At 46.1% G+C, this 25,899-nt stretch overlaps 2 protein-coding genes across 3 annotated transcripts in view; one reads left to right on the top strand and one right to left on the bottom strand.

Moving 5' to 3' along the window:
* NTAN1 (N-terminal asparagine amidase) overlaps window positions 1–14,930 on the top strand; it is a 36,343-nt gene extending 21,413 nt beyond the window's left edge. Inside the window, exon 10 of the mRNA XM_017533387.2 lies at window positions 14,639–14,930. Within this exon, the coding sequence (XP_017388876.1) occupies window positions 14,639–14,791 (153 nt within the window). The 3' untranslated portion in view covers window positions 14,792–14,930. The remainder of the gene's footprint in view (window positions 1–14,638) is intronic.
* Window positions 1–25,899, bottom strand: part of PDXDC1 (pyridoxal dependent decarboxylase domain containing 1) — a 69,061-nt gene that overhangs the window by 1,468 nt on the left and 41,694 nt on the right. For both annotated transcript variants that reach the window (XM_017533350.2, XM_037740165.1), the window contains exons 9-23: window positions 21,931–22,015; window positions 20,980–21,028; window positions 20,726–20,827; window positions 19,156–19,281; window positions 15,126–15,176; window positions 11,644–11,707; window positions 8,842–8,930; window positions 7,732–7,837; window positions 5,419–5,590; window positions 4,276–4,394; window positions 3,880–4,001; window positions 2,841–2,933; window positions 2,667–2,763; window positions 1,674–1,778; window positions 973–1,205 (exon numbers count right to left, since the gene is read on the bottom strand). In XM_017533350.2, the coding sequence (XP_017388839.1) occupies window positions 973–1,205; window positions 1,674–1,778; window positions 2,667–2,763; window positions 2,841–2,933; window positions 3,880–4,001; window positions 4,276–4,394; window positions 5,419–5,590; window positions 7,732–7,837; window positions 8,842–8,930; window positions 11,644–11,707; window positions 15,126–15,176; window positions 19,156–19,281; window positions 20,726–20,827; window positions 20,980–21,028; window positions 21,931–22,015 (1,613 nt within the window). The remainder of the gene's footprint in view (window positions 1–972; window positions 1,206–1,673; window positions 1,779–2,666; window positions 2,764–2,840; window positions 2,934–3,879; window positions 4,002–4,275; window positions 4,395–5,418; window positions 5,591–7,731; window positions 7,838–8,841; window positions 8,931–11,643; window positions 11,708–15,125; window positions 15,177–19,155; window positions 19,282–20,725; window positions 20,828–20,979; window positions 21,029–21,930; window positions 22,016–25,899) is intronic.

Here is a 25,899-nt window from a genome sequence, read left to right as displayed (position 1 = left end):
ACAGGAGCTTCTGTAGGGGAAGGTCAAAGGGTACTTGCTTTCAGATTTTAACCCAGGGGGGTGCGTCACAGCACCTGGAATAGCAGGCTCTAAGGGTAGCATCTATCAGGTTTTTTAGATACTAAACATAAAAATGAGCACAGTTGGTACTTGTGTGCCAATTTAAAAGCTTTACCAGTATTTAAAAATATACATATATGGTCAGGAGGAGACTTTACAGTGTCTCTGAATAGGTCAGTCCTTAAATTTGTTTACAAACAGTATACAAAGGGAGAAGTGGGTTTGTGGCAGGGCACAGTCCCCAACAGAAGCCCTGCCACAGCTCAAGTGGACACAGTCCTTACTAAGTCTCCAGGAAGAGCAGCAGTGGGGGATAGTCGGAGAGGGCTTCTGATGCTCTGATTTACACTCCCCAGAGCACCCATGCTCCTTCAAGCCTGGCAGTCTAGTTGTACATTACAAGTTTATCACACTAGAGACCGACTAACACAGACAACAAAGGATGCGGCCAGTCTTGCCTCTCTGAAGTGTCGCAGAGAACCTGGAGAGTGCTAACGAAAAGCTGTTTACCAAAAAGTTGCCATGTGCAACCTCATAACTTCTGCTTATGTTTAGAAAGAGCGAACGTTCAAGTGGCAGACACTTGAAATTCTAAGTGTTTTTTGTGAATAAAAAGTGTTTACGGTAACCTAGGAAAAAGTGGTATTACTACAGCTGAGTAGGACAGCATACAGTTCCTGGTGAGTCTACACACACAAGAAGTTAGACAAGTTGACTGCCCTCCTAAAAAGCCTACTTTTCAGGCACATATTTGTGCAAAAATCCCAGTGAAGCACAAATAACAGTAATTTCTATTGTATTAGTATGTGGCACAGTTCACATTTCCGGTATCACTTCTCTTCCCTGAAACAATACTCAGTACAGTCTCAAACCACACACTGAATCTTATCTTAAGCTCTCCAGTCCTTCTACCTGTGGGTGGTCAACTTCTGGGCGCAGGGCCCCCTTCTTGAGGGCCTCGGTCTGGTCAGCGTGCCGAGGACTGGGAGCCCCTGGGTGTCCCTCAGTGCTGCTGGCCTCAAGGGTCATCTGCTCCGGCCCGCCAGACAGGTGCTCCACCTTTTCTAAGTCTTCAATGTGACTGACTGAGCTGGTCTCACTCAAAGCATCTGAACCTCGCAGGGACCTTTTAAAAGGCTTCTGGCCTAGAGAAAGGGTAGACAGACAGCGCTGAAAGCTCGGTGAGTATGCTTCTGCCACACAGGCTGTCTGTGCAACAGGTAATTGCCTTATTTTACAACACGGCTTCAGCAGAAAACACTACTGGCTCTGAACTGTTTGAAGAGAAAACCGGGAGCTGCTAGCATGACACCAACACGTGCTCCACGCCGGGCATCTCTGCGGCCATCTTCACTAGGAAATGCCCAGGAGGGAAACACCACAGTGACAGTGTCATCTTTCAAGACCCCACACTTCCCCCTTGGGGTGCTACCAAGGGATTTCTCCAAGGCTGAACTCCTTGGCTACTGAAATGGTTAAAAAGATGGTAGTAGTTGGTCTTAAGTGAAGATACACAGACCTCTGGAGTTAAAGAACCCAGAAAACAAAGGAATGCAAGTAACAGCCAACAGGGGAAACCTGTTACCTGAACTCTGCATGGCCGTGTCACGTACCTGGAAGCCTCTGCTTGGTACGAGTGCCCGAGGGCGTTGGAGGTGGGGTGACTCCTGCACCTTGTGCTTTGTAGACATATATAGGTTCTGTGGACTCCAGACAGCCTGCAGGCGAGTAGAGAGCTGGGATGGAAGCTGCAGGCATAGGCTGCCTTGAAACACGCCACCTGCCCTCACACAGCCTTGCTCCCCAATAACCTTTCAGACACTGAGCCTGCCACAGACTGGTGTAGACGCGGGCACCTACGAATGTGCCAAGAGAAGGGTGGCTCCCAGGGCCAGTAGTGCCAACACTGGCCGGCAGTGCAGCATAAGTGCACCGGGGGAGCCGGGCCTAACAAATGCACTGAAGCCACAAGAAGTGGGTGCCTCTTTGCTGAAAGCTAAGGCTTGGCAGATGAGAAATCAGATTATCTTTTGCTTTCATGACAATGTAGTAATCGTTTTTTTGGGGAAGAACAAAGGGTGGGCCTCGGGTGGAGGAAATTATTTCCGTGGTAGAAGAGGAAAGGAGGAGACCTAGACTATAACATCCTCCCCACACTCCAGCGGCTGCAACGCTTGCTGGCTGCCCAGGTCAGAATAAACCATGCCAGTGCTCCACGCTTCAGTCTCTGCACTGCTGCTTTCAAAAGCAGGACTGCTGGGGCAAAACATATGAGGACGACAAGTATGAGCCCTGAACCAAAATGCCCAAGACAGCATCCTCAGAATCTGCACGGCTGAGTGGGCGTGTCCTCATGGCCTTGTGGTGGCGGCAGCTGTGGGGAATGGGTAACTGCTTCCCTACTGTTTCAGGTGCCAGGATGTGCAGGGAGGACGACAGGGCACAGGGTCAGCCAGACCGTGTCTCCTCAGATGCCCAGCCCATACCCAGCGATGAAGAACGGGAACTAGGCCGGGCTTCTCAGCGGGAGGAGTGTTGGAACCCAAGGGCATTCGGTGAAACCTCCCAAGGTCAATGAGACCTGGGCGGAGGCTACGCTCTCCTACCTGCTGTCAAGTTAAAAGTTCTTCCCTTCTGTAAAGCCTGGACTGGAGAAAACCAATTCAGCACGGAGCCCACGACGGGGATCTGCCGCAACACCCCCTGCAAGACATGACCGGGGCTCTGGGCTGCCTGGCCTTGCAGTGGCACCCCCAGCCTGCTGCCATCGGCAGCCTCACCTCTTCCAGAAGCCGTTCCTCATTTGCCTTCTGCAGTTCGACCTGAGCTTCCTGAATGCCTTTCCGAACCACTTCTGTCATGTTTTCCAGAAGCTGTGGTAAGACCAAGAAAGGCATTACTTTAAGCTTCTTGCCTGGGGCCCAGAAGAGCTAGTAACGAGGCACTGGGAGAATTTTCAAAAGCAGGTCAATGAAATCCTGCACTGAAATGCCAGTGTAAAAAGAAAATAGAAAAACAGACAAGTAGATGAAATGCTCACAGAGGCCCAGGCAGACACACCTTAGTGACCAGCCTCATTGGCTGGGAACAGAGAAGAAATAACTATTTATCACCCAAATGGCATATCAGGTTAAAAAAAAAAAAAACAGAAAACAAGCACTGTTCAATATTCTTCAAAACACAGAAGTCAGAGTCAGGCTGGGAAGAAACCTTGAGTCCACCCAAGAATGAACAAAGCTGGCTCTCAGCCGCATTTCCAATGGCATGCATCTCCTGTCAGAGCAGTCTTACCTTGGTCCCTTCCTATCTCCTTTTGAGTGATTTTTTTAGGGAAGTAATCGTTTGTTTGGAGGACACCCTGTCAGCCTTGTTGCCTGGTCCTCCACCCTAAGGGACCCATAGAAGCAGGTCTATCCCAGGTGGGAAGTGCTGTAGGGGAGGAGTGTGGGGGAAACCACACACAAAGCAGCACCTGTTTCATTCACCCTCAGGACCCAGCTCCAGAGCAGAAGTCCTCCCTGACCTTGGCAGGTAGGGGTGAATGTGTCTGCCTGTGTGTCTAGCCACCCGCCCTCTTCTCCGAGGCGCGGTTACTACCCAGCGTGGCTATGTGGATCTTTCCCCTGAGCTTGTGTGTTCACTGGGGCACGGGCCGGGTCAAACCCATTTGGCATCACTGATGCCTGGCACAAGGCCCAGCTTACAGTAAACACTGACAGAGAACGAGCAGACGTCCTGAGAGCAACTCCTTTCCTCAACACCCCGCTGTTTGCTGGGGCAAAACCTGGAAAAGGAAGGAACACTGAGGGGACTACAGACCCTCGAGTTCTCCTCTATCTCCCGGGCTGTGGCCGCAATGGTCTCCACGAGCTCCGCAACGTCAATGTCGTCGCTCGCCATGCCCACGTACAGGCAGCTCTTCATGCTCTTATACTCAGGGCCTGCAGAGGAAACAAGACAGACTTGGTTCCAAGTCCTCTGTCGTGGGTGAGACGCGGGTCCGCTCTCCTGTTCAGTGGCCTGACCACGCACAAAGGGGTCTCCTCCATGGAGATTCTCATGATGGACGGAAAGGCGCGGCAAGGCTGCAGAAGGGGAGGGAGGTCTCAGAGCCGGAGAGACTCTAACCCTCCAAGAGATGAGCCATACTCCTTAAAGCCAGTTAGCAAATGTCCTTCCAAAGGTCACAGTTGACTTATAAAAGTAAGTAATTACCTATTTTAAATGTTAGGTCAGATTCCAGCTCATTTAACTTTTTCACGAGTCCAGCATGGATTTTTTCCCCTTCAGGATCTGATTTCAAAGTGCTCTTATCATCATTAGCATGTTCATACCTAAAACAACATCAAACGACAGCATTTCAGTCTGAAAGATCAAATGTCTCTTCAGACACAGGATTAGAGGTGGTGTAGAAACCTCTAGATAGTAATTAGCAAGACAGTAGAGCAGAACCAATGGGCAGAGAGCTACTGTGAGTGTCTCCAGACCACAACCTTTCAAGAATGCCACAGGTTTACAGCTTGCCAGGAGTAAAGGAAGAGTCACAGGAAGGCCTAATTTTTTTTTTTTTTTGAGGCAGGGTCTCATTCTGTGGCCCAGGCTAGAGTGCAGTGGCATGATCTTGCCTCACTGCAACCACCACCTCCTGGGCTCAGCTGATCCTCCCATCTTAGCCTCCTGAGTAGCTGGGGCTACAGGTGTGTACCACCACCCCTGGCTAATTTTTATATTTTTGTAGAGATGCGGTTTTGCCATATTGTCCAGGGCTAGTCTCAAGCTGCTGGCCTCAAATAATGCAATCCTCCTGTCAGCCTCCCAAACTGCTGGCATTACAGGTGTGAGCCATCATGCCCAGCTGAAAGCCAAAGTCTTTAGGTCCATGTAGATAGGGAAGACAAGGTCTGGAAATCTCATGTGCAATACAAAAAAAGACTTGCCTCGCCTCTGAAGGCGACAGAAAGCAGCCACAGGACTGTTCCCACAGAACAAGAAAGGACAGGGGAGTTCTGTCTCGAGAGCTGGTCCTTTTTCTTAACTGATTTGCAATTCTCATTATGCCCAGGTGAGCAACCACTGTCAGTGATACATACCCGTCCGCACCTTCTCCTATGCAGCCGAGAGTCGGCGCTTACAGACAGAACATTCAGCAACTCCCCCTCCCTGAGTGCCATGGTGAGCCGAATCACCTGCTTGCACTGTGCTTTTGTAAATTCCCAGAAAATCAAGCTGCATTTTCATGAAACAACCATATTGTGACTGCACATTCATCTTGGATTTCTAAGCTGGTTCAGAAAATGACCCACCCATGTTCTTTATACAGCAAAGTCTCTAACATCAAGTGGCAGGCCAAGACTTTACCTGACAACCCCTATTCCAGGCCAGTTAGGGTCATCAACGTATAGGAGACCTGCCGTTCCTTCCACCTCCTGCTTGAACTCTTCGCGCAGCTGGAGCGTGCAGCTCAGCACTGGCAGCTTGCTTTGTATGCAGGCCACAAGCTGATCCACATCCTCTCCCCGAGTTCCTAAAACTGAAGACGTTCACAAAATGTCAGAGAAACGCTCGAGATGGTAGATGACGAGAGGGCAGAGCTCCCTCTTCCACTACTGGGAAGGTCAAAAGCTCGAGGTACTCCAGTTACCCGGTGCCGTGGAGATTTTTTAAAAAGCCATTCAACCCCGACAAGGAAGAATTAGAGTTAGAAACTGACACAGCTGGCTGTACCAGGTGTGGACTGTTTCTTTCACAGATGTGGCCCACAATGACACACTCCAGTGTTAGAAATCACTCTTCCCATAGAAAGCCCACTTCTGGCAGGCTGCAAACATCATACCACAGGTTCTCTGTATATATTACTATGACTGAGAGAAGGAAAGTACTGTAGGGGGTTGGTCCCCACACAGGAAGCACAGGGAGATGGTGACAGCACCGGGCCTCAGGGGCTCACTGGCTTGCTTTTGCAGTGTGAGAGACTAAGCCTCTAGAGCTGTGGCCAGTGCTTTGGGAAGCTAAGGCAGGAGGATCACTTAAGGCCAGGAGTTCAAGAGCAGCCTGGATGACATAGAGAACCTATGTCTATGAAAAAACAAAAAAATTAGTCCAGGTGCAGTGGCTCACACCTGTAATTAGTCCAGGTGCGGTGGCTTACACCTGTAATGCGGTGGCTCACAACTTTGGGAGGCTGAGTGGGGCGGATCATGAGGTCAGGAGCTCAAGACCAGCCTGACCAACATGGCAAAACCCTGTCTCTACTAAAAATTTAAAAATTAGCCAAACATGCTGGCAGGTGCCTGTAATCCCAGCCACTTGGGAGGCTGAGGCAGAGAACTGCTTGAACCCGGGAGATGGAGGTTGCAATGAGCGGAGGTTGCAATGAGCAGAGGTTGCAGTGAGCCGAGACTGTACCACTGTACTCCAGCCTGAGCGACAGAGCGACACTCCATCTCAAAAAAAAAAAAAAAAATTAAGCAGGCGTGCTAGTGTGCGCCTGCAATCCCAGCTATTCAGGAGGCTGAGGCAGAAGAATCGCTTGAACCCAGGAGGCAGAGGTTGCAGTGAGCTGAGATAGCACCACTGCACTCCATCCTGGGTGACAGAACAAGACTCAGTCCCCCCAAAAATAAATAAAATAATTAGCCAAATGTGGTGGCACTTGCCTGTAGTTCCAGCTCCTTGGGAGGCTGAGGCAGGAGGATTCTTTGGGCCCCAGAGGTTGAGGTTGCAATGAGCTATGGTCAAGACACTGAATTCTAGCCTGGGTGACAAGTGAGACCCTGTTTCTAAAAAAAAATCGTAATAACCAAAACACAGATACCCAGGCTCCATTCTAGAATCTCTGGAGGTGGGCAGCCATTGGTTGTGTCTAAAGCTCCCTAGGTAACTGTGATGTACTGCTAGGAGGAGGAACCCTTGCAGTGGAAAACCAAGGGTCACAAGACATCAAAATACAGGGATTCCGCTTGGGCAACATGGCAAAACCCCATTTCTACAAAAAATGCAAAAGCTAGGTGGGTATGGTGGCTCATGCCTGTGGTCCCAACTACTCAGGGGCTGAGGTGGGAAGATCACTTGAGTGCAGGAGGTCCAGGCTGCAGTGGGCCGTGACCCTGCCTCTGCACTCCAGCCTAGGCGACAGCAAGACCCTGTCACAACACAAAAAAAGAGAATTCAGGTGATTACTTTTTTTTTTTTTTTTTTTTTGAGACGGAGTCTCCTCTGTTGCCTAGGCTTAAGTGCAGTGCAGCAATCTCAGCTCACTGCAGCCTATGCCTCCCGGGTTCAAGTGATTCTCCTGCCTCAGCCTCCCAAGTAGCTGGGACTACTGGTATGTACCACCACGCCTGGCTAATTTTTTATTTTTTTGTAGAGACAGGGTTTCGCCATGTTGGCCAGGCTGGTCTCGAACTCCTTACCTCAGATGATCCGCATGCCTCGGCCTCCCAAAGTGTTGGGATTATAGGCATGAGCCACTGCACCCGGTCAATTCAGGTGACTTCTGAAGTCTCATTTTGATTCTGAGAAGTTACATGGGAACGCTAATCTACCTAAATTTAGCTCAAAAAGAGAAAAAGCCCTTCCAAAAACAGATGCTGATAACTCTAGGAGAACGGAATATCCTGAAGGCAAGCAGCCCCACAACAAAAGCAAAGAGTATCCACCAAGCCTGCTTACCTGCTGCTGTCATCAAAGGGCTGAACCGCACACATGTGCCGTCAGCTTCCAGATCCATGACTGTGAGACCACTTGCAGGCACCAGCTGCTTCAGCTGTTCTCCTAGCTGTGGGGAGAAGGACAGAATCAACACCTCCTATAATGAGAGACTCAGACTTCTTCAGGACCCACCCTCATCCAGTCAGCCCAGACCAAAGAGGCTCCTGGAGAGCTGGCTCCTTCTCATCTTTTGACTGTCTCTGAATACTTAGGGCAGCTTTTTTAACAGTAAATTTTACTTTTTTTTCTGATTAATAAATACAAGTTCATTGTAAAAAAACCTAGGAAATACAGGTAAACCAAAAGGAGAAAATAACAATGGCCCACAATACATTGCTATGCGACACCCACTGTTGCCATGTGGTCTATCCCCAGTGTCTTTTCTCTGTGCGACTGGCGGGGAGGGGGCTGTATTTTTTGTTGTCATGAAACACGCTACTTGACAGTGCTTAGTAACCTGCATGGTTTCATGTCTTTTATGGTGACAGTTCCCTTCTGCCTGAGACGTTCAGCTCTGTGGTCCCTCACAGCTGTGCTCCGCCCCAGTGTGGATGTGCCATGACTTATCTGCCAACCCCATTAGGCGGGGCATGTCCAGCGTTGGCTAGGACCACTGCTGTTGCTGCTGCCGCCCCCTCACTGTTCACAGCACCCTTCAGACTCAAACCCTACAGCTGCTATTCAGAGCCCAAAAAGCTGCCAAAGCACAGGGCCTGGCTCCACACCGCCAGCCGCAGATGCTCAGCAGACTCTGCCTGGGGGTCCTGGCAGTGCTGCCCGGCTCACCAGACCCATGGCAGCTGCCCTGAGGCCTAAGTTTGGCATACTGTCTCACAGCCTTATACGGCAGCAAGGAAACTGAGGGAACGATGCTGGAGACTGGCCAGAGACAACCCAGCGCATGAGGCGGTGACGGAACCGGGAACAGAACCCCAGAGCAGACCCAGCACCGCAGGGCGGCTCCTCCTGTAGGCCTCAGCTCCCATACACGAGCATGTGTCACCCTCACTGGCAGGTCGGACAGGGATGCCCAGGGACCTGAAAGGGAAGGCAGGCGGCCGCACTTCTCACCCAGCGATTCAGTGCGTCACACGAGTGCCTCTCCCGGCCGACTGCTGAAGGTGTCATGTTGGGCGCTGGGACAGCTTTAAACACCGGATCTGACACCAAAACACAGAAAGGGAGTCACTCCCAGAAACACAGCTGACCGAAACAAACACTATCCCAACCCCACATCATTCCCATCCCAATATTAACCCAAGGGAACAGACTCGTGTTACTCAATTCAAAATGTATCTGACAGAAGGGTTACGTTTCCTTTTTTTTTTCCTCGTGATCTATGTAACATTTGAGTACATTCACATAAAACAGAATTAGTAAGTTCATTTTTAAAAAGGTTTGCTTTCAAGGGATTGCAAGAGAAAACAGCCATTTTTGCTGTAAGTTACTAACTAGTCTACCGAGCACTGTGCGAGGTCTGTGAGAGCGCCACGATCATCCAACTCGGCTTTGTGGTGGGTGCCACCCATGCCAGGCACACGGGACGGAAGGCAGGTAAGGTGTCTGTCATCTTGGAGCTTACGTTTTAGTTGAGGAAACAGACCATAAAGAAAGAAGACCACTCCATGTGGTTGTTAGTGCCAGGAGAGAAGGCAGGGGCTCTGATAGAGTATGATGCAGCCCCCTCAGGCAGGACCGGCAGGAAAGGCTCTGAGGAGGCAGACACTTAGTGGAGACTGAAATGGTCAGGAAGAGCCGACACCAGAAGAGAGAAATGTGTGTGAGGCAAAGGCAACGCCAAGTGTGAAGGCCTCACGGTAGGGAAGAGCAGAGTGTTCCTGGAGCACAGAGAAGACTGGTCTGACTGACGCACGTCAACAAGAGGGAGAGTGGCAGAGGGGAAGTCAAGGCAGGGTGCCAGGCCTCATGGGGCATGGTGAAGAGCCTGGCCTTTGTTCAACTGAAACGATAAGACACCCATGGGCTCTGGCCAGGGAAGTGGCACTGATACGGGAGTGCTGGGAAGGGAAGAGAATGGTCCCTTTAAATGACACAGAAGTGGGGAAGTGCTGGGGAGAGAAAGGTGGGTCCTTGGCTAGGGCTCTACCCCCACGGACCTAGGTGACGACAGGCATTCCTGCTTTCCCCCAAATGTTGCATTTCCCAAGACCACGCTGGCCTGCCACACCCCCATCCTGGGCCTATAAAAACCTGAGACCCTAGCAGCCAAATAGAAGTGGCTGGATGGTGAGAGGAACACACTGGTAGAGGAAGACACAAGAGGCTGGTCATGGAGAGCAGGCCAGCAGAAGAGCAACCCAACAGACACCGGCAGGCCAAGCCATCGACTGGCGAAACGAGGTGGAGTTTGGCCAGGGCCACCAAGCACCCCAACTCCAGGGGAAAACCATCTCCCTTCTGACCTCCTCATCAGCAGAGAGCCACTTCCACTCAATAAAACCTGGCACTCATTCTCCAAGCCCAAGTGTGATCCGCTTCCTCTGGTACACCAAGGCAAGAACCGGCGATACATGAATCCCTCTGTCCTCGTGATAAGGAAGGGGGTCTAACTGAGCCAACTAAAACGAGCCACCTAAAGACGGCTAAATTAAAAGAGCACCCTGTAACACGCCCACGGGGGCCTCAGGAGCTGTAAACATTCGACCCTAGATGCTACTGTGGGGTAGGAGCCCCACAGTCTGCCTGTCTCTATGCTCTCCTAGAGGTCTGAGCCACAGCCGGGCAGTGAAGCCACACCCCCATCGCATGCCCTGTGAGGAGGACAAGGGAACCTTTCCTGCTTCAACACCATGTGACTTCTGCTTACAACCCTCACTCTGCCAGGTGGAAGATGGTCTGGAATGCGCTGTGCAGAATGTAGGAAAGTCTGAGATCTGTTGAGAGGTGACAATGGCCATCCAGGTAAAAAAGAGTGGTGCCCTGGACTAAGTTGGTGGCACCTGGAACTTTTTTTTTTTTTCTTTTGAGATGGCTGGAGTGCAGTGGTGTGATCTTGCCTTACTGCAACCTCCACCTCCCAATTCAAGCAATTCTGCCTTTGCCTCCCGAGTAGTTGGGATTACAGACGTGCACTATGACAGCTGGCTAATTTTTGTATTTTTAGTAGAGACTGGGTTTCATCATATTGGCCAGGCTGGTCTCAAACTCCTGACCTCAGGCAATCAGCCTACCTCAGCCTCCCAAAGTGCTGGGATTACAGACATGAGCTACCGCACCCAGCTAAGACCCACAAATCTTTATGTTCAAACAACTCTCAGCCATTCCAGGACTGTCCAGGGACTGGCATTTGGGAACCCAAACTATTTTGGGAACCCCAAACTATTTGCTGATTGTTTAATCACCGCAAACTATCGGCAAAATGCTAAGGCATTTTGAGCTGAAGTTTTCATAAAAATTGTTACATTTTTCTGAAATGATGACTGAAGATTTTACGAATAAAAATATTTTCAACTATCTATTTAAGCTGAAATAGTATCAAATTCAAAGCCTTTAACACAGATATGAAAATAGCCCTGTTGGCTGAGTGCAGTGGCTCATGCTTGTAATCCCAGCACCTTGGGAGGCCAAGGTGGGAGGCTCACGAGGTCAGGAGATCAAGACCATCCTAGCCAACGTGGTGAAACCCTGTCTCTACTGAAAATACAAAAATTAGTCGGGTGTGGTGGCACATGCCTGTATTCCCAGCTACTCAGGAGGCTGAGGCACAAGAATTGCCTGAACCCAGGAGGCAGAGGTTGCAGTGAGCTGAGATCACGCCACTGTACTCCAGCCTGGTGACAGCGTGAGACTCCATCTCAAAAAAAAAAAAAAAAGAAGAAGAAAGAAAATAACCCTCTTTTAAAAATCACCTACCTGAGCCTGGTAATTCCTGGAAAAATCTGAATACCACCACTGGGGAGCTGAGCTCATCTTCTACCTGGAAGAATGGAAGTCTCATATTAAACTCCAGACACCTTCAAAACAAAATGCTGAGTTCGAAAAATAGGTTAGAGATGCTCTATTTATAAATAAACACATTAAAAAGTTCAAATATTTCAGTTGCTAGAGAAACAAAAATCAAATTTTTAAAAATAACTATGAACCAGCCCTGAGAGTCTACTGTGAATTATAAGCTATGCGACACTGGTACATTGAAATTAAAGCGGGAAGAAATTTTAATAAGGGACAAACACAGATCTAACATTAAAGATTAAAACTAGTAAGAAGCAGTAACAGGACACTCAGTGCTGAGAGAGCCCGTGCTTTCAAAAATCCCAGAAATTATGCAGGATTTATTGAAACTTAATTTTTTTTTTTAATAGATGGGGTCTTGCTATGTTGTCCAGGCTGGTCTTCAACTCTTGGCCTCAATTAATCCTCCTACTTTGGCCTTCCAAGTGTTGCGATTACAGGCATGAGACACCATGCCTGACCAACTAGAATTTTTTATATTTATAGAAAAAAGGGGGTAAAACAAGTACTTTGTTCCCCTTTGTAAAACTTTTGGAACAAGATGCAAATCCTGCTGGCAATGTAGACAAGCACAGCTGAGAACTGCATCTATGTATTTTCTAATATATGTGCTTATTATTAAGACAGGCCACAGATGACTAACTTCATTCATGAGTTTCCTAACAGATGAAAACCTTCACTGCATTATGATAACCTGTTCTGCATCAAGCAGTATACCCTGACCTGGTCAAGCCCATGAGGTCAGGGTACCGTGAGCAGCCATGTCCTTGGCAGGCTCTGTGGTGCTTACAGGGGCGTGTGGGCGCCCTGGGGGAGAAGATCTCTAAGCATCCAACAATTCCAATACTATAACTCTAGTCATAAAGCTTCTGTTCCAAGGCTCTGAGTGTGATGACTCACTGGCAGGGCCACAACAGGAAACGCTAACTTGGAAAGACAGGAAGGGGTGGCCCAAGATCTTTTCTCCTAACTTTTCAAAGGACCGTGTGTACAGGATTCAGATCAAGCAGGATATGAATTCTAATGTGTTAGTTATTTACGGAGCCAGTTCCTGTGCTAAGCGCCTTCACATCTATCATCTTTAACTTTCACAGAGACAAATAAAATGTGATACTTTAAAAAGTATAGGCCGGGGCTTAATATTTAAATAGGGGAGCAAGACCAATAAGCAAGTAGGAACAAAAAGGCACCAAAATAATCCACCCATTCTCCCATCCTTAGTTAGGAGAAGGCAGAATGAATTGAGTGCCAAAACTTTGATGTATATTATGATCATCTTTTCTTTTTCTGAACTCAGTATTTGAACTCAGTAGTCTCAAATGTCAACATGTGTAAGAAATATTACACAGGGCTAGAGGCACTTCCGTTTCAAGCGATATGGTAGACTGAGCCAATACTGAAATTATCAATTCCGAATATCGAAAATATTGGATTAAATATAACCAAGAACCAAAAAAAGGCTAAAGTATTGCTGGGCTCACACAAAAAAGGGTGAATCCACAAAGAATAAGAAACAGAAAGATGACTGTAAGCTGAATAGCAGGGGGTGAGGAGCATGTCTGGGGCTTGGCACTGGGTTTTCAGGGCAAGGGTCTTGGGTAAGGCCTTGACAAAGCTTCTATAGGAAAAAACAAACAGATTTCATTTCGGATAGTAAAAAGTGGATGAAGACGACCCAGGGGATGGAGTGATGTCTGACAGTGAGAAGTTATCTTAGGGGGTCAGGAAAGTCCTTTCTAAAGAGGTGAGATTTGAATCAGGATCTGAAAGATAAGAAACCAGTCATTAGAAGAATTGGTGTACCCCATGTACAAAGGAGACTGTTGGGAGGGCTGAAGGAAATACGCATGTGGTACCACGCACACGTTTCACAGGCAGCAGCTGGGATGGTGGAGATGCTGCTGCTGATGATGATGACAAGCCACAATGCTTCATGGTGTCTGCCAATTACTGTATGCTCTACTGAAAAAACAGCCACTGGAAGCAGGGACAGAGCAGGCCTTCTGCCTGGGCCAGTGTGGTCTACAGAGATGCACCAAAACAGCTGGTGATTAACTAGCACCACTGGGTTGCCCGACGTGAGAACGAGGGGGTAGCGAGGACTAAGGAAGAGCTGAGTGGGATCCGCACAGCAGGGGCGGGAAAGCAGACAGGCCCAGCACCGCCTGCATTCCTAACAGCTTGCTCAATCTAGGCCATAATTTGCATTTCTGTTTGCAATCAGAGGAGTCCAACCATCTTTGACAGTGGAGCTCGTAGGCCCCGAAAGAAAATGACTCAATGTCACAGGGCCAACCTGTGGCACTGCTAGAAGCAGAGCCCAAGCCTCCTACATTCATTCCTTGTTTCTCCAGCAGTCCACGTCCTCATCCAAGGCTAGAACCCCAACCCCAGCTACAACTCGGGTCAAGTGGCTCAAGACTCTAACTCAGAAGGCAATGCAGGAATAGCCACCCCCTTAAACCAAACCATTTTTAAAATTTTTCTTCCTTGAGACAGGGTCTCTGTCACTCAAGCTGGAGTGCAGTGGCACAATCTCGGCTCACTGCAACCTCCACCTCCTGGGTTCTAGCAATTCTTTCACCTCAGCCTCCCCAGTAGCTGAAACTACAGGCGTGTGCCACCATACCCAGCTTTTCGTATTTAGACCAAACCATGTTCTAAAAGAAAAATAAGCTCTACTAACTTGAACCCCAAATACACTCAAATACTAGTTGTAAACTTAACCATACCTTGTAGAATTGTCAAAGAAACACTGAATGAACCTATCTAAATCAGAATTTGACATTATTTCCTGAAGTTCTAAAATACAATGAAGCAAAACACAGAAACATTAAACCTGAACTGATCCTCTCTCTGGTGGTTACCTCTCCTAAATCCTTATTTCCTTGTCTAGTTATGCCTAGGGAGCAATCTCTGCTGGATTCACTTCGGGAAGATACAGCAGAAGACAAGGGCAGGACCATGTGCTTTTCTCTTTCTCTTGCTTCATGCAAAGGAAAACTCTGATGGCAGAAGGTTTCAGAAAGAGAAGCCCAAAGCACTGTGAGATACAAAGTGAGTTTTCATTTCAGGAAGATGGGTGTGCCAAAGGCCTTGGGCATCTGAAGTCAATGGTATTTACCTCTGTGCAATTCTAAACATTAACACAATTAATGAAATATATGAAAATGACCGTAAGAATTAAACATTATATGCTACAAATTTCTTCACTTCAGGCTCACTGTATAATTAGGTCATAAATATAGGCACAATTTTTGTTTTTTTAGTGGAGCTACCACAAATCCACTGAAACGCATCCAATGTGGAGAAAATCATTCTAAGTTGCTGAAGTTTAAAAAAAGTTATTTGTTTTGAAAACAGATGAAATGATAATAGTATACCAAGATCTTGATGTAGTTCACTTTCTTCAAGCTTTCCTGCAACCGTTGACTCTGCAAATGACAAAAAATAGCGCATGTAATTTCCTTAGATGGACACAGCACACGAAGAAGCAGTTTTTACGAGGGGCTGTGGAGGTCTGCAAACGCAGATCTCAGACAAAAAGTCAAACGCGACTTGGTGGTTTCTAAGTTCAACCACCCGTTTTTGTATTTCGACATCTGCAAATATTCCCCAATTTTTCATTTAAAAGTTACATGTAGTAATTCAAGAAAAGCAGCTTCTAGTAAGACACAGGAATATGTTGTATTTGCAGTGTAAGTCTGTCTTTCATTCAAAAGCTACTGAGTATAAACATGTGCAAGGCACAGTACTGAACACTGGGGGAGACCAATGACAACTGAGAGGCCACAGCGTGCTCAACAGCTGGCAATAAGAGCACAGGCTGCCACTTACCACCTGTAGGACCACAGGTAAGTCACTCCATCTGCCAGTCACCAGCTATTTAACCTGTCTGCTTCAGTTCCCTCAATTATAAAATGGGGAGGATGGTATCTATCTCATGTGGCTGTAAGGATGAAACGAGCTGATATACAATAATATAGAATACAGCCAAGTGCTTAGAAACAGGGTCTAGAATGTAGCATTGCTAGACTAATGTCTCAATCCCAGTCCCTCATCACTAACCGTATCTAACCCATGGGATTGGAGTACATTAATTCAACAGATACTGACTACTGGACAGCAGAAAGTTGCTCAAGAAAATTCCTTTTTCCTTTTTCTTTTTTTTTTTTTTAAAAGACGGGGTTTCACCATGTTGGTCAGGCTGGTCTTGAACTCCCGACCTCAGCTGATCTGCCTGCCTTGGCCTCCAAAGTGCTTGGATTACAGGTGTGAGCCACTGCGCCCGGCCTCCTTTTTTCTTTTTCTTAAAGAAAACTAATTCTGGCCAGGCGCTGTGGCTCATGTCTGTAATCCCAGCACTTTGGGAGGCCGAGGTGGGCGGATCACAAGGTCATGAGTTCAAGACCAGCCTGATCAACATGGTGAAACCCCGTCTCTACTAAAAATATAAAAATTAGGGCCGGGCGCAGTAGCTCACGCCTGTAATCCCAGCACTTTGGGAGGCCGAGGCGGGTGGATCACGAGGTCAAGAGATCGAGATCATCCTGGTCAACATGGTGAAACCCCATCTCTACTAAAAATACAAAAATTAGCTGGGCGTGGTGGCGCGTGCCTGTAATCCCAGCTACTCGGGAGGCTGAGGCAGGAGAATTGCCTGAACCCAGGAGGTTGCAGTGAGCCGAGATTGCGCCACTGCACTCCAGCCTGGGTAGCAAGAGTGAAACTCCGTCTCAAAAAAAAAAAAAAAAAAAAAAAAAATTAGCTGGATGTGGTGGCCTGTAGTCCCAGCTACTCAGGAGGCTGAGACAGGAGAATCACTTTAACCTGGGAGGCAGAGGTTGCAATGAGCCAAGATCATGCCACTGCACTCCAGCCTGGGCAACAAAGCCAGACTCCATCTCCAAAAAAAAAAAAAAAAAAAAAAAAAAAAAAAAAATTTCTCAAAAAATTGAAAAAAAGAAAAAAAAAAAAAACCCAAAAAAAAAAAAAAAAAAAAAAAAAAAAAAAAACTAATTCTGAATATACTGTCATCAGTGGACATTACCTTCTGGTGAATTTGCAGGGATCAAATGAAATGCTGCATGAAAGTACTTCACGGTACCTGACACTGAGGTGAATGTTCAGTAACTACTACAGAAGAGAAAGGAGGAGAGAGAGTGAGAAGAACAGGAAGGAGGAGGATGAGGGGAGAATGCTGATTTCCGCTCTCAGAGAATGTATGCTCCACTGTGGACTATAAGGCATAGATATATACAGATTGCCATGTCTGGTAAATGTCCATGCCCTTTAATATGCATTTAGCCTGTCAGTCAGCAGCAGGGCAGCGTTCGAATCCTCGGGAAGATGCCAGAGCTGTGGTGACCTCAAGGGTTTGGCAGTTAATAGCATTATTATTCTCCTGCACTCCATAGCCAAGGGGAATTGAAAAAATCTCCCCTGAGCGCCTAAACCATCTCTAAACTAAAGTACTAAGGCAATAAAGGCTTCTCTTTCCTAAGAGCCACATCTCACAACATGAGCTAATAGCACAGTGAGACAGTTTTCAAAAAATGCAGTGCTTTTGTAAACATGAGCATCAATCTTTTTTTTCTTTTGAGAAAGGGTCTTACTCTGTTGCCCAGGTTGGAATGGAATAGTGCAGTAGTGCTATTTGGACTCACTGCAACATTGACCTCCTGGGCTCAAGTGATCTTCCCACCTCAGCCTCCTCAGTAGCTGGGATCACAGGTGTGCGCCACTATGCCTGGGTAATTTTTGTATTTTTTGTAGAGACAGGGTTTCGCCACATTGCCCAGGCTGGTCTTGAACTCCCGTGCTTAAGTGATCTACCTGCCTTGGCCTTCCAAAATGCTGGGATTACAGGCATGAGACATCCTGCCTAGACCAGTGCATAAATCTTAAAACTGTTAAACTATCCTAACTTATCATGAAGCAAGGGACTACAGCTAGAGCAGTATGAAATTACTTATTCTTGTGGGTTTTCTTTTTGAGACGGAGTCTCGCTCTGTTGCCCAGGCTGGAGTGCAGTGGCGTGATCTTGGCCCACTGCAACCTCCGCCTCCTGGGTTCGAGCAATTTTCCCTATCTCAGCCTCCTGGGTAGCTGGGACTACAGGTACCCACCACCATGCCCAGCTAATTTAACAGAGACAGAGGTCTCACCATGTCAGACAGGCTGGTCTCGAACTCCTGACCTCAGGTGATCAGACCTCAGGTGATCCTGATCTCGGCCTCCCAAAGTGCTGGGATTATAGGCGTGAGCCACCGTACCTGGCCTATTTTTCTTAAATGAAGAAATAATACTTGAGGAAGTGCCAACTCCCCAAGAATATATTTAAAACAAAGATTTCAAGCCTTATGCATAACTTACTATATGAACACACGCTACCGCAAAAGCTCCACCTGTATTTGCTCTTCGAGCCCTCCTAGCAATCCTGTGTTCTATGATTTCTACTTCATAGGTAAGAAAATGGAGATGACACACTTCTGAGCTTAGGCAAGGCTCAGCTCTAACCCTGAGTACACATGACCTTGTTCTTTTGTTTTCTAAATGCTATTTAGAAAAGTCTGAATGTTTATGTCCCCACAAAATTCCTGCATTGAAACCTAATCCCATTCCCAAATGAATTGTGGCCACTGGGAGGTGATCAGGGCATGAGGATGGAGCCCTCATGAATAGGATTAGTGACCTTCTAAAAGAAGCTCAAGAGAGTGCATTCATCCCCTCTGCCATGTAAGGCCACATGGAAGGTGCTGTCTATGAGGAACGGGCCCTTACCAGACACGGAATCTCCTGGCACCTTCATCTGAGACTTCCTGCCTCCCAAACTGTAAGCAATAAATTTCTATTGTTTATAAATTACCCAGTCTAAGGTATTTTGTTATGGAAGCCCGAATGGTCTAAGACACTGAACTATAGCATAACTATGGATTTTTCACACAATTAGAACACACCTAAAATGGAGAGAGAATTAGAATTGTTCCCAAGAGCCCTGCAAATTGGGAACCCGAGCCAGCTGGTTTTCAAAACATCCACGCCTTCCGTAACTACCCTCTAACCTTCCTATTCCCTCACTGCAGAGACTCCGTCCATCAAGGGGAACGTTCATTCCCCCACCCTCCACCTTTTGCACCCTTCTCCACTCCCTGGAAATCATGAGACTTCTCTTCTGATCCCATGCTGACAATGCTGTTCCTTTTCATCTTAGTTCATCTGCACACAAATGCTGGAACAACCCAGCAGTTTCTCCCAGAACTTTGAAAAAGAAAGATATACAGACAGGGTGATTAGTCACTGCCTCACCAGACAGTAAGGCTCTGGATGGAAGTACAGAAATGAGATGTTTTTCTGTCTCTGCTTTGGCCAAGGAGTCTTTCTAACTCTTTTAAACGTCAGGCTTCTACTCACCAGTTGACAGGCATGCTTGATCCTCTCCACAATCCCATCAAGTCCCAAGTATTGTAAAGACAACCACAGAGGCAGGGCACGGAGTTTGTCTGCGGGCTTATTTGATGTAAGACCAGCAACTAAAGTCTAAAAAAGCCAAAAGAGGTTTATTAATCAAAGCCATTGCAATCTCAAAACAGAACCAGCCAGCTACCATTTGCTACCGACTTAGTATGAGCTAGATCCCATACTAGTGACTTGGCTTGCATTATCCATTTGATCTTCCAATAACTCTGAGTTAAATATTCTACATAACTTTACTCAGAGACCTTGGTTTGTCCAAGGATTCACAGCAAGAGAGCGGCAAAGCCAGGGTAAAACTTCCGATGGGTCACATCCCAGAACCCAGCCATTCAGGAGACTTCCCACTTTGATGGTAGCTCTGCACATCCTCAAACGGCTGGCCATTATTAGCTGAGCAACGTGGCACACAGTGTTTGGGCAGAAATCACTTAAACCTTATTTTCACACTGACTATTATCAAGAACCACGTTATGGTTTTTTTTTTTTTTTTTTTTTTTTTTTTTTTTTTTAGTAGTGGAGGATTTTTGGTTACAGGGTTTCATTTTCGTTCTGTCACCCAGGCTGGAGTGCAGTGGTGCAATCACAGCTCACTATAGCCTTGCTCTCCAGGGCTCAATCAGTCCTCCCACTTTAGCCTCCTGAGTAAGCTGGGACTACAGGTTCACACCACCATGCCTGGCTAATTCTATTGTATTTTTTTGTAGAGAGGGGGTTTTACCATGTTGCCCAGGCTGGTCTCAATCTCTTGGGCTCAAGTGATCTGCCCACCTCATCCCTGCAAAGTGTTGGGATTACAAGCATGGGCCACCACATCCAGCCCATAACTATGATTTAAAAAAAAAAAAGTGGCCGGGCGCAGTGGCTCAAGCCTGTAATCCCAACACTTTGGGAGGACACGGTGGGCAGATCAGGAGGTCGGGAGTTTGAGACCAACCAAACCAACATGGTGAAACTTTGCCTCTACTAAAAATACAAAATTAGCCAGATGTGGTGGCACATGCCTGTAATCCCAGTTGCTTGGGAGACTGAGGCAGAAGAATTGCTTGAACCCAGAAGGCAGAGGTTGTGGTGAACCAAGATCATCTCACCATTGCACTGCAGCCTGGGCAACGGAGCGAGACTCCATATCCAAAAAAAAAAACCTGTTGGACAATCTGGATCAGGAGGCTTAAAATTCCCCCACTCAGTAATTCCACATCTGGGAACCTATTCTAAGGAAATAATCAGAAACACAGAAAGATGTTCGCTGCCTCATTATTTCAATAACACAAATCTGAAAACATCCTAAAAGTTCATAAATGGAGAATAGTTATATTGTGACAGAATATTATACAATCAAAGTGTCACTGAAAAGTTTCACACTACAAATTTCTTTTTAAAAAAATGAAACAGAAGTGAAACTAAGGATATTTTTCACTTTTTCCCGTATTTTTCTGTATTTGGCCCCCACGGCCAAATAATGTGTACTTAGCCACGTGTGCTCCCTCCCCAGTGAGGGGAAGCGTACCAAGGCGGGGTCGTCATGTTTATACAGTGTCACCGCAGGAACAGCTGGCAAACCCAGCCACGGACCTGGAGTCATCGTCATGCTATCACATTTGGTTGCAGCCTACCAAAACAAAAACAACTGTTTGTTAGATTATCAGAACACATAAACCCATCATCCTCCTCCATTCATAAAAACTGTGAAGAGCCATCAGGGATTGAGTGATTTTAAATTCCTTCTTACAAACACCAATATTCAGTAAATCAACAACATACCAGCACTGACGAGGAGACGTAACCTAGAGCCAATGTTGCCAGATTCACGCTGGAAGAAAAAACACCAGTCTAAGAACTAATGATTTACTGTTGCTTATTCACTATGTACTTAAAAAAATAAACGCTGTGCTGTTGCAAGGTGACATTTAAGTATCTTTTTAATGTGTTATTAGCTTTTATAACAGCAACAGGAGATGTGGTTTATACAAATTCAGGAAAATCTTGAAAATGCACTTTAATGAAAACGTGTTTCAGGAATTACCCCTGCTCATTTAGTATAAGGGGACTATTATTCTCTTTCACGGATCCTATTTTCCAGTCATCGTTCTTTACTTAGGGATAAAAAACAAACCTCCCTGTATGATGTGGTGGATATGGCCTACTCTGGCCGCCTCACTTCCGTTCCCCCTGCTTCTCTTAACGGCCCTCCAACAGCTTTCTGGGGCGCCACCCCCATTTCCTCTAGCAGAACATGAGCTTTGCGGGGAGGAGACAGCACTACCTGCTCCGGAGGAGGGCAAAGAACCTGAACTATCAGATGATTCTTTCTCCCTGGCCACAGTGGCCAGTTCAATATGAGCCTTCAGTTGGGACTTCCAGCTGACCATGACGCTGGAAAGAAGACGAGTTTCTGCAGCTGCTTTGCACTGTAACAGGAAGGTTTGTCCACAAACAGAGGAAACAGTGCCTGTGACTAGGGGAGCAGAGGTGGGAGGAAGACACTGAATCCTGGCTGACGTCATGCCTGAGGCCAGTCTTAACACTGGTCTTCATAGTTATATGAGCCAATAAAATCTCCTTGTGCTTAAGCCAATTTGGGTTATTTTGTAATCTGTGGCCCAAAGAGCCCTTTGTGACAAATATCACCACAAAGTGAGAGCCTGGCTGTCCAGTCCTCACGAGGACTCTGTGCAGGCCCAACTGGAGCCACCAGCCTCACCGCCGGCTTACCCCTCCACGTGAAGCCATATGCCATACTGCTCACAGAGTTCCTTCAATCGCCCGATCTTGTCTGTGTGTCCTACTGCTGCAGTCCCTAGGATAAAACAAATAAAAGGAACGAATGTTTTCCAAGGCTTTATACCTTAAGCACTTTTATACACATTACCTCCCTAGGAGGGAAATGACTTATTACATCCCTATTTTACTGAGATTTTCTTTGTGGAAGTGCTTAAATGTTTGCAAGTTGATTTATTACAAGTTTTGAAGAGTATGTAAACTCTATTACATGTATCTAATTGTGTTATTGTAATCTTTCACATACTTCTTTTCTATCCACTTGATCTGCTGACCCATGAGAAATATATTCCAGTCTTCCGAGACTGTGTTTGTCAATCTATACTTGTATTCCATCAGACTTTTCCTTTAGCTTTCCTTTATATATTTCAAAGTTATGTTCACCAGCATTCCTAACTGTTATTTCTTTTAGGAGATTACATCTTTCATCAATATGAAGTCTATTTTATCCCATACTGATATTGCTATGGTACTTTCATTTTGTCAGCATTTGTTCAAGATAAACTTTTCCACCATTCTATTTTATTGTCACTTCCTGGATTATTTTGATTTAGATATGCCCTTTACAAAAACATATAGGTAAATTTGGTTTTTTTCCACCCAGGACTTTTGTAATACAGAACATGCATTCGTTCTGAAGCCAGCTTACGCATATTAAACACTTTCAGCCACTCCCTTGGTAATTGACTGCACTGAAGATTTTGCTGGGGAGACCCCTTTACCCAGAAAGCTTAGGTGAAACGTGGAGTCATGCATTCCCCCAACCATCCTCAATTTTCAGTTAGCAGCAAGCCAGCTAATGAAGATTTCAAACCCTCACCAACAACCTCAACAAACACAAGTAAAGAAAGTGATTCTTTTGTAAGGTCTATGACAGGAAAAGGGCTAAAACCTTTCTCCCCCGCACACCTAAATCTACCTCAAATTAAAAAAAAAAACAAATCTTAACAGACACATTTGGTTTAGGTGAAACAAGATCAAACGCCAATGCATGGGTTGTGCCAAAAGGCCCTTCCGGCAAAATAAAAGCGTATACTGCTGTGCGTTAGTGCCTGGACTGCATTCGATTCTCTTTTCAGATTTCTGGGCAACGTCTGCTGACTAACCCTTGAGATGTGTCTTCTGGCACCTGCAGCATAATCACACTGGCAAGTCACTCAGTCACATGCCAACTGCAGCCCTCCAGTTTATCATGTTGACTGAATATGAGTGAATTTGTGTTTTTAAACAGTATTAAGTCAGGCAGGAAGTGATGGTTTTCCTGCTGGCAATAAAGTGAGTATTTACGTGGCTATTTTTTTTTTTTTGGAGACGGAGTCTCAATCTATTGCCCAGGGTGGAATGCAGTGGCATGATTTCAGCTCACCACAATCTCCACCTCCTGGGTTCAACCTGTTTTCCTGCCTCAGCCTCCTAAATAGCTGGTATTATAAGCACCTGCCACCACACAGGCTAAATACACACGCATGCGCGCGCGCGCACACACACACACACGGTTCTTTTTTGAGATGGGGTCTCGCTCTGTCACCAGGCTGGGGAGCAGTGGCACGCTCTCAGCTCACTGCAACCTCTGCCTCCTGGGTTTGAGCAATTCTCCTGCCTCAGCCTCCCTAGTAGCTGGGACTACAGGCGCAGGCCACCACGCCCAGCTAATTTTTGTATTTTTTAGTAGAGACAAGGTTTCACCATGTTGGCCAGGATGGTCTCGATCTCTTGACCTTGTGATCTGGCCATCTCGGCCTCCCAAAGTGTGGAATTACAGGTGTGAGCCACCATGCCTGGACTAATTTTTACATTTTTAGCAGAGACAAGATTTCACCATTTTGGCCAGGCTTGTCTCGAACTCCTGACCTCAGGTGATCCTTCCGCCTTGGCCTCTCAAAGTGCTGGGATTACAGGCATGAGCCACCATGGCCAGCCTAAATAAGCAGTTTTATTGTAGTATGATTTACATGCAATAAAACTCACCTAAGTGCACGGTCCAATGAGTTTTGACAAATATACAGAGCATGTAGCCACCAACATAATCAAGATTCAGAATATTTCCATCACCCCTCAAATACTTCCATCTACCCCCAAATCTCTCATCCCCACTCCAATTACCCTTTTCCTGACTCCTCACTGGCCCCAGAAAATCCTGATGTGCTTGTCACTGTAGTTTTGCCTTTTCTAGAATTTCTTATCACTGGAATCATATATTATGTAACTTTTTATCTGGCTTTTTGTATATGCTTTTAAAATTCATCCATGCTAATATGTGTATCAATAGTTCTATTTACTACCTGGCTAATGTTTAGTATTTTTTTGTAGAGATTTCCTAAGGGTTTTGCCACATTGCCCAGGCTGGTCTCAAACACCTGAAGGCAGGTGATCTTGCCATCTCAATCTCCCAAAGTACTGGGATTACAGTCATGAGTCACCTTTAATTTCTCCATTCTAACAGGCATGTAGTAGTACCTCATTTCGATCTTAATTTGCATTTCTCTAATGGCTAACGATGTTAAGCATCTTTTCAAGTACTTACACATTTTCATTTTCTTTAGTGAAGCATCTGCTCAAATCTTTTGTTCATTAAAAAAATTGTATTGTGGGCCAGGCACAGTGGCTCATGCCTGTAATCCTGGCATTTTGGGAGGCCGAGGTGGACGGATACCTGAGATCACGAGTTCGAGACCAGCCTGGCCAACATGGTGAAACCCCATCTCTACTAAAAATACAAAAAAATTAGCTAGGTGTGGTGGTGCATGCCTGTAATCTCAGTTACTTGGGAGGCTCATGCAGGAGAATCGCTTCAACTCGGGAGGCAGAAGTTGCAGTGAGCCAAAACTGCTACTGCACTCCAGTCTGGGCAACAGAATGAGACTCTATCTTAAAAAAAAAAAAAAAAAAAAATTGTATTGCTAGTCTCCTTATTGAGTTATAACAGTTCTTTATGTATTTTAGATACAAGTTGTCAAAAAATGTTTTGTAGCTTTTCAGGAAAAGACTAAAAATGAAATTTAAAACAGACAGGCCTGACACAGTGGCTGGCTGGGTGCAGTGGTGTGGTGGCTCACACCTGTAATCCCATTACTTTGGGAGGTCAAAGCAGGTGAATCACCTGAGGTCAGAAGTTCGAGACCAGCCTGACCAACATGGTGAAACCCCATCTCTACCAATATTATATTAATATATTAGCCAGGCATAGCCTCTAATCCCAGCTACTTGGGAGGGTAAAGGCAGGTGAACTGCTTGATGCTGGGAGGTGGAGATTGCAGTGAGTCAAGGTTACCCCACTGCGCTCCAGCCTGGGTGGAAGAGAAAGACTCCACCTCAAAAAAAATTAAAAATTAAAATTGAAAAAGAAAAAAATTGTTTTGCAAATATTTCTCCCACTCTTTAACTTACGTTTCATTTTCTTAATAGGGGCTTTCAAACAGCAAATGCTTTTAATTTTTGATAAAGTACAATTTATGGTTCACAGGTTTTGTGTCCTAAGAAATGTAACCTAAGGTCACAAAATCTCCTCTATTTTCTTTGAGATATTTTATTGTCTTCGGTCTATGCTTAGGTTGATGAACCATTTATACTTAATTTTTATATATACAAAGAATGAGATAAGGGTTAAGATTCAGTTTTTTCCCATATGAATATCAAATTGCTGTTAAGACCGCTGATGGAAAGACTGTCCTTTCTCCCTTGAATTACGTAGGCATCTGTAAAAAACTGAAGTGACCATGTACATCATATGAGTCTATTTCTGAATTCTCTATTCTCTTTGATTACTCACAGAGTCTTATAAACCTGTAGCTTTATAAAAAGTCTTGAAGTATGATAGGATAAGTCTTCCAATTTTGTTCTTTTTCAAAATTCTTTGGGCTATTCCTAGATCCCTTGTATTTCTATAAAACTTTAGAATTAGCT

Source organism: Cebus imitator, unplaced genomic scaffold (assembly GCF_001604975.1).
Source record: "Cebus imitator isolate Cc_AM_T3 unplaced genomic scaffold, Cebus_imitator-1.0 Scaffold4, whole genome shotgun sequence".
In the NCBI taxonomy this organism is placed as follows: Eukaryota; Metazoa; Chordata; class Mammalia; order Primates; family Cebidae; genus Cebus; species Cebus imitator.
Note: the sequence above shows the minus strand (reverse complement) of the source record. Positions and strands in the feature narration are given on the sequence as shown.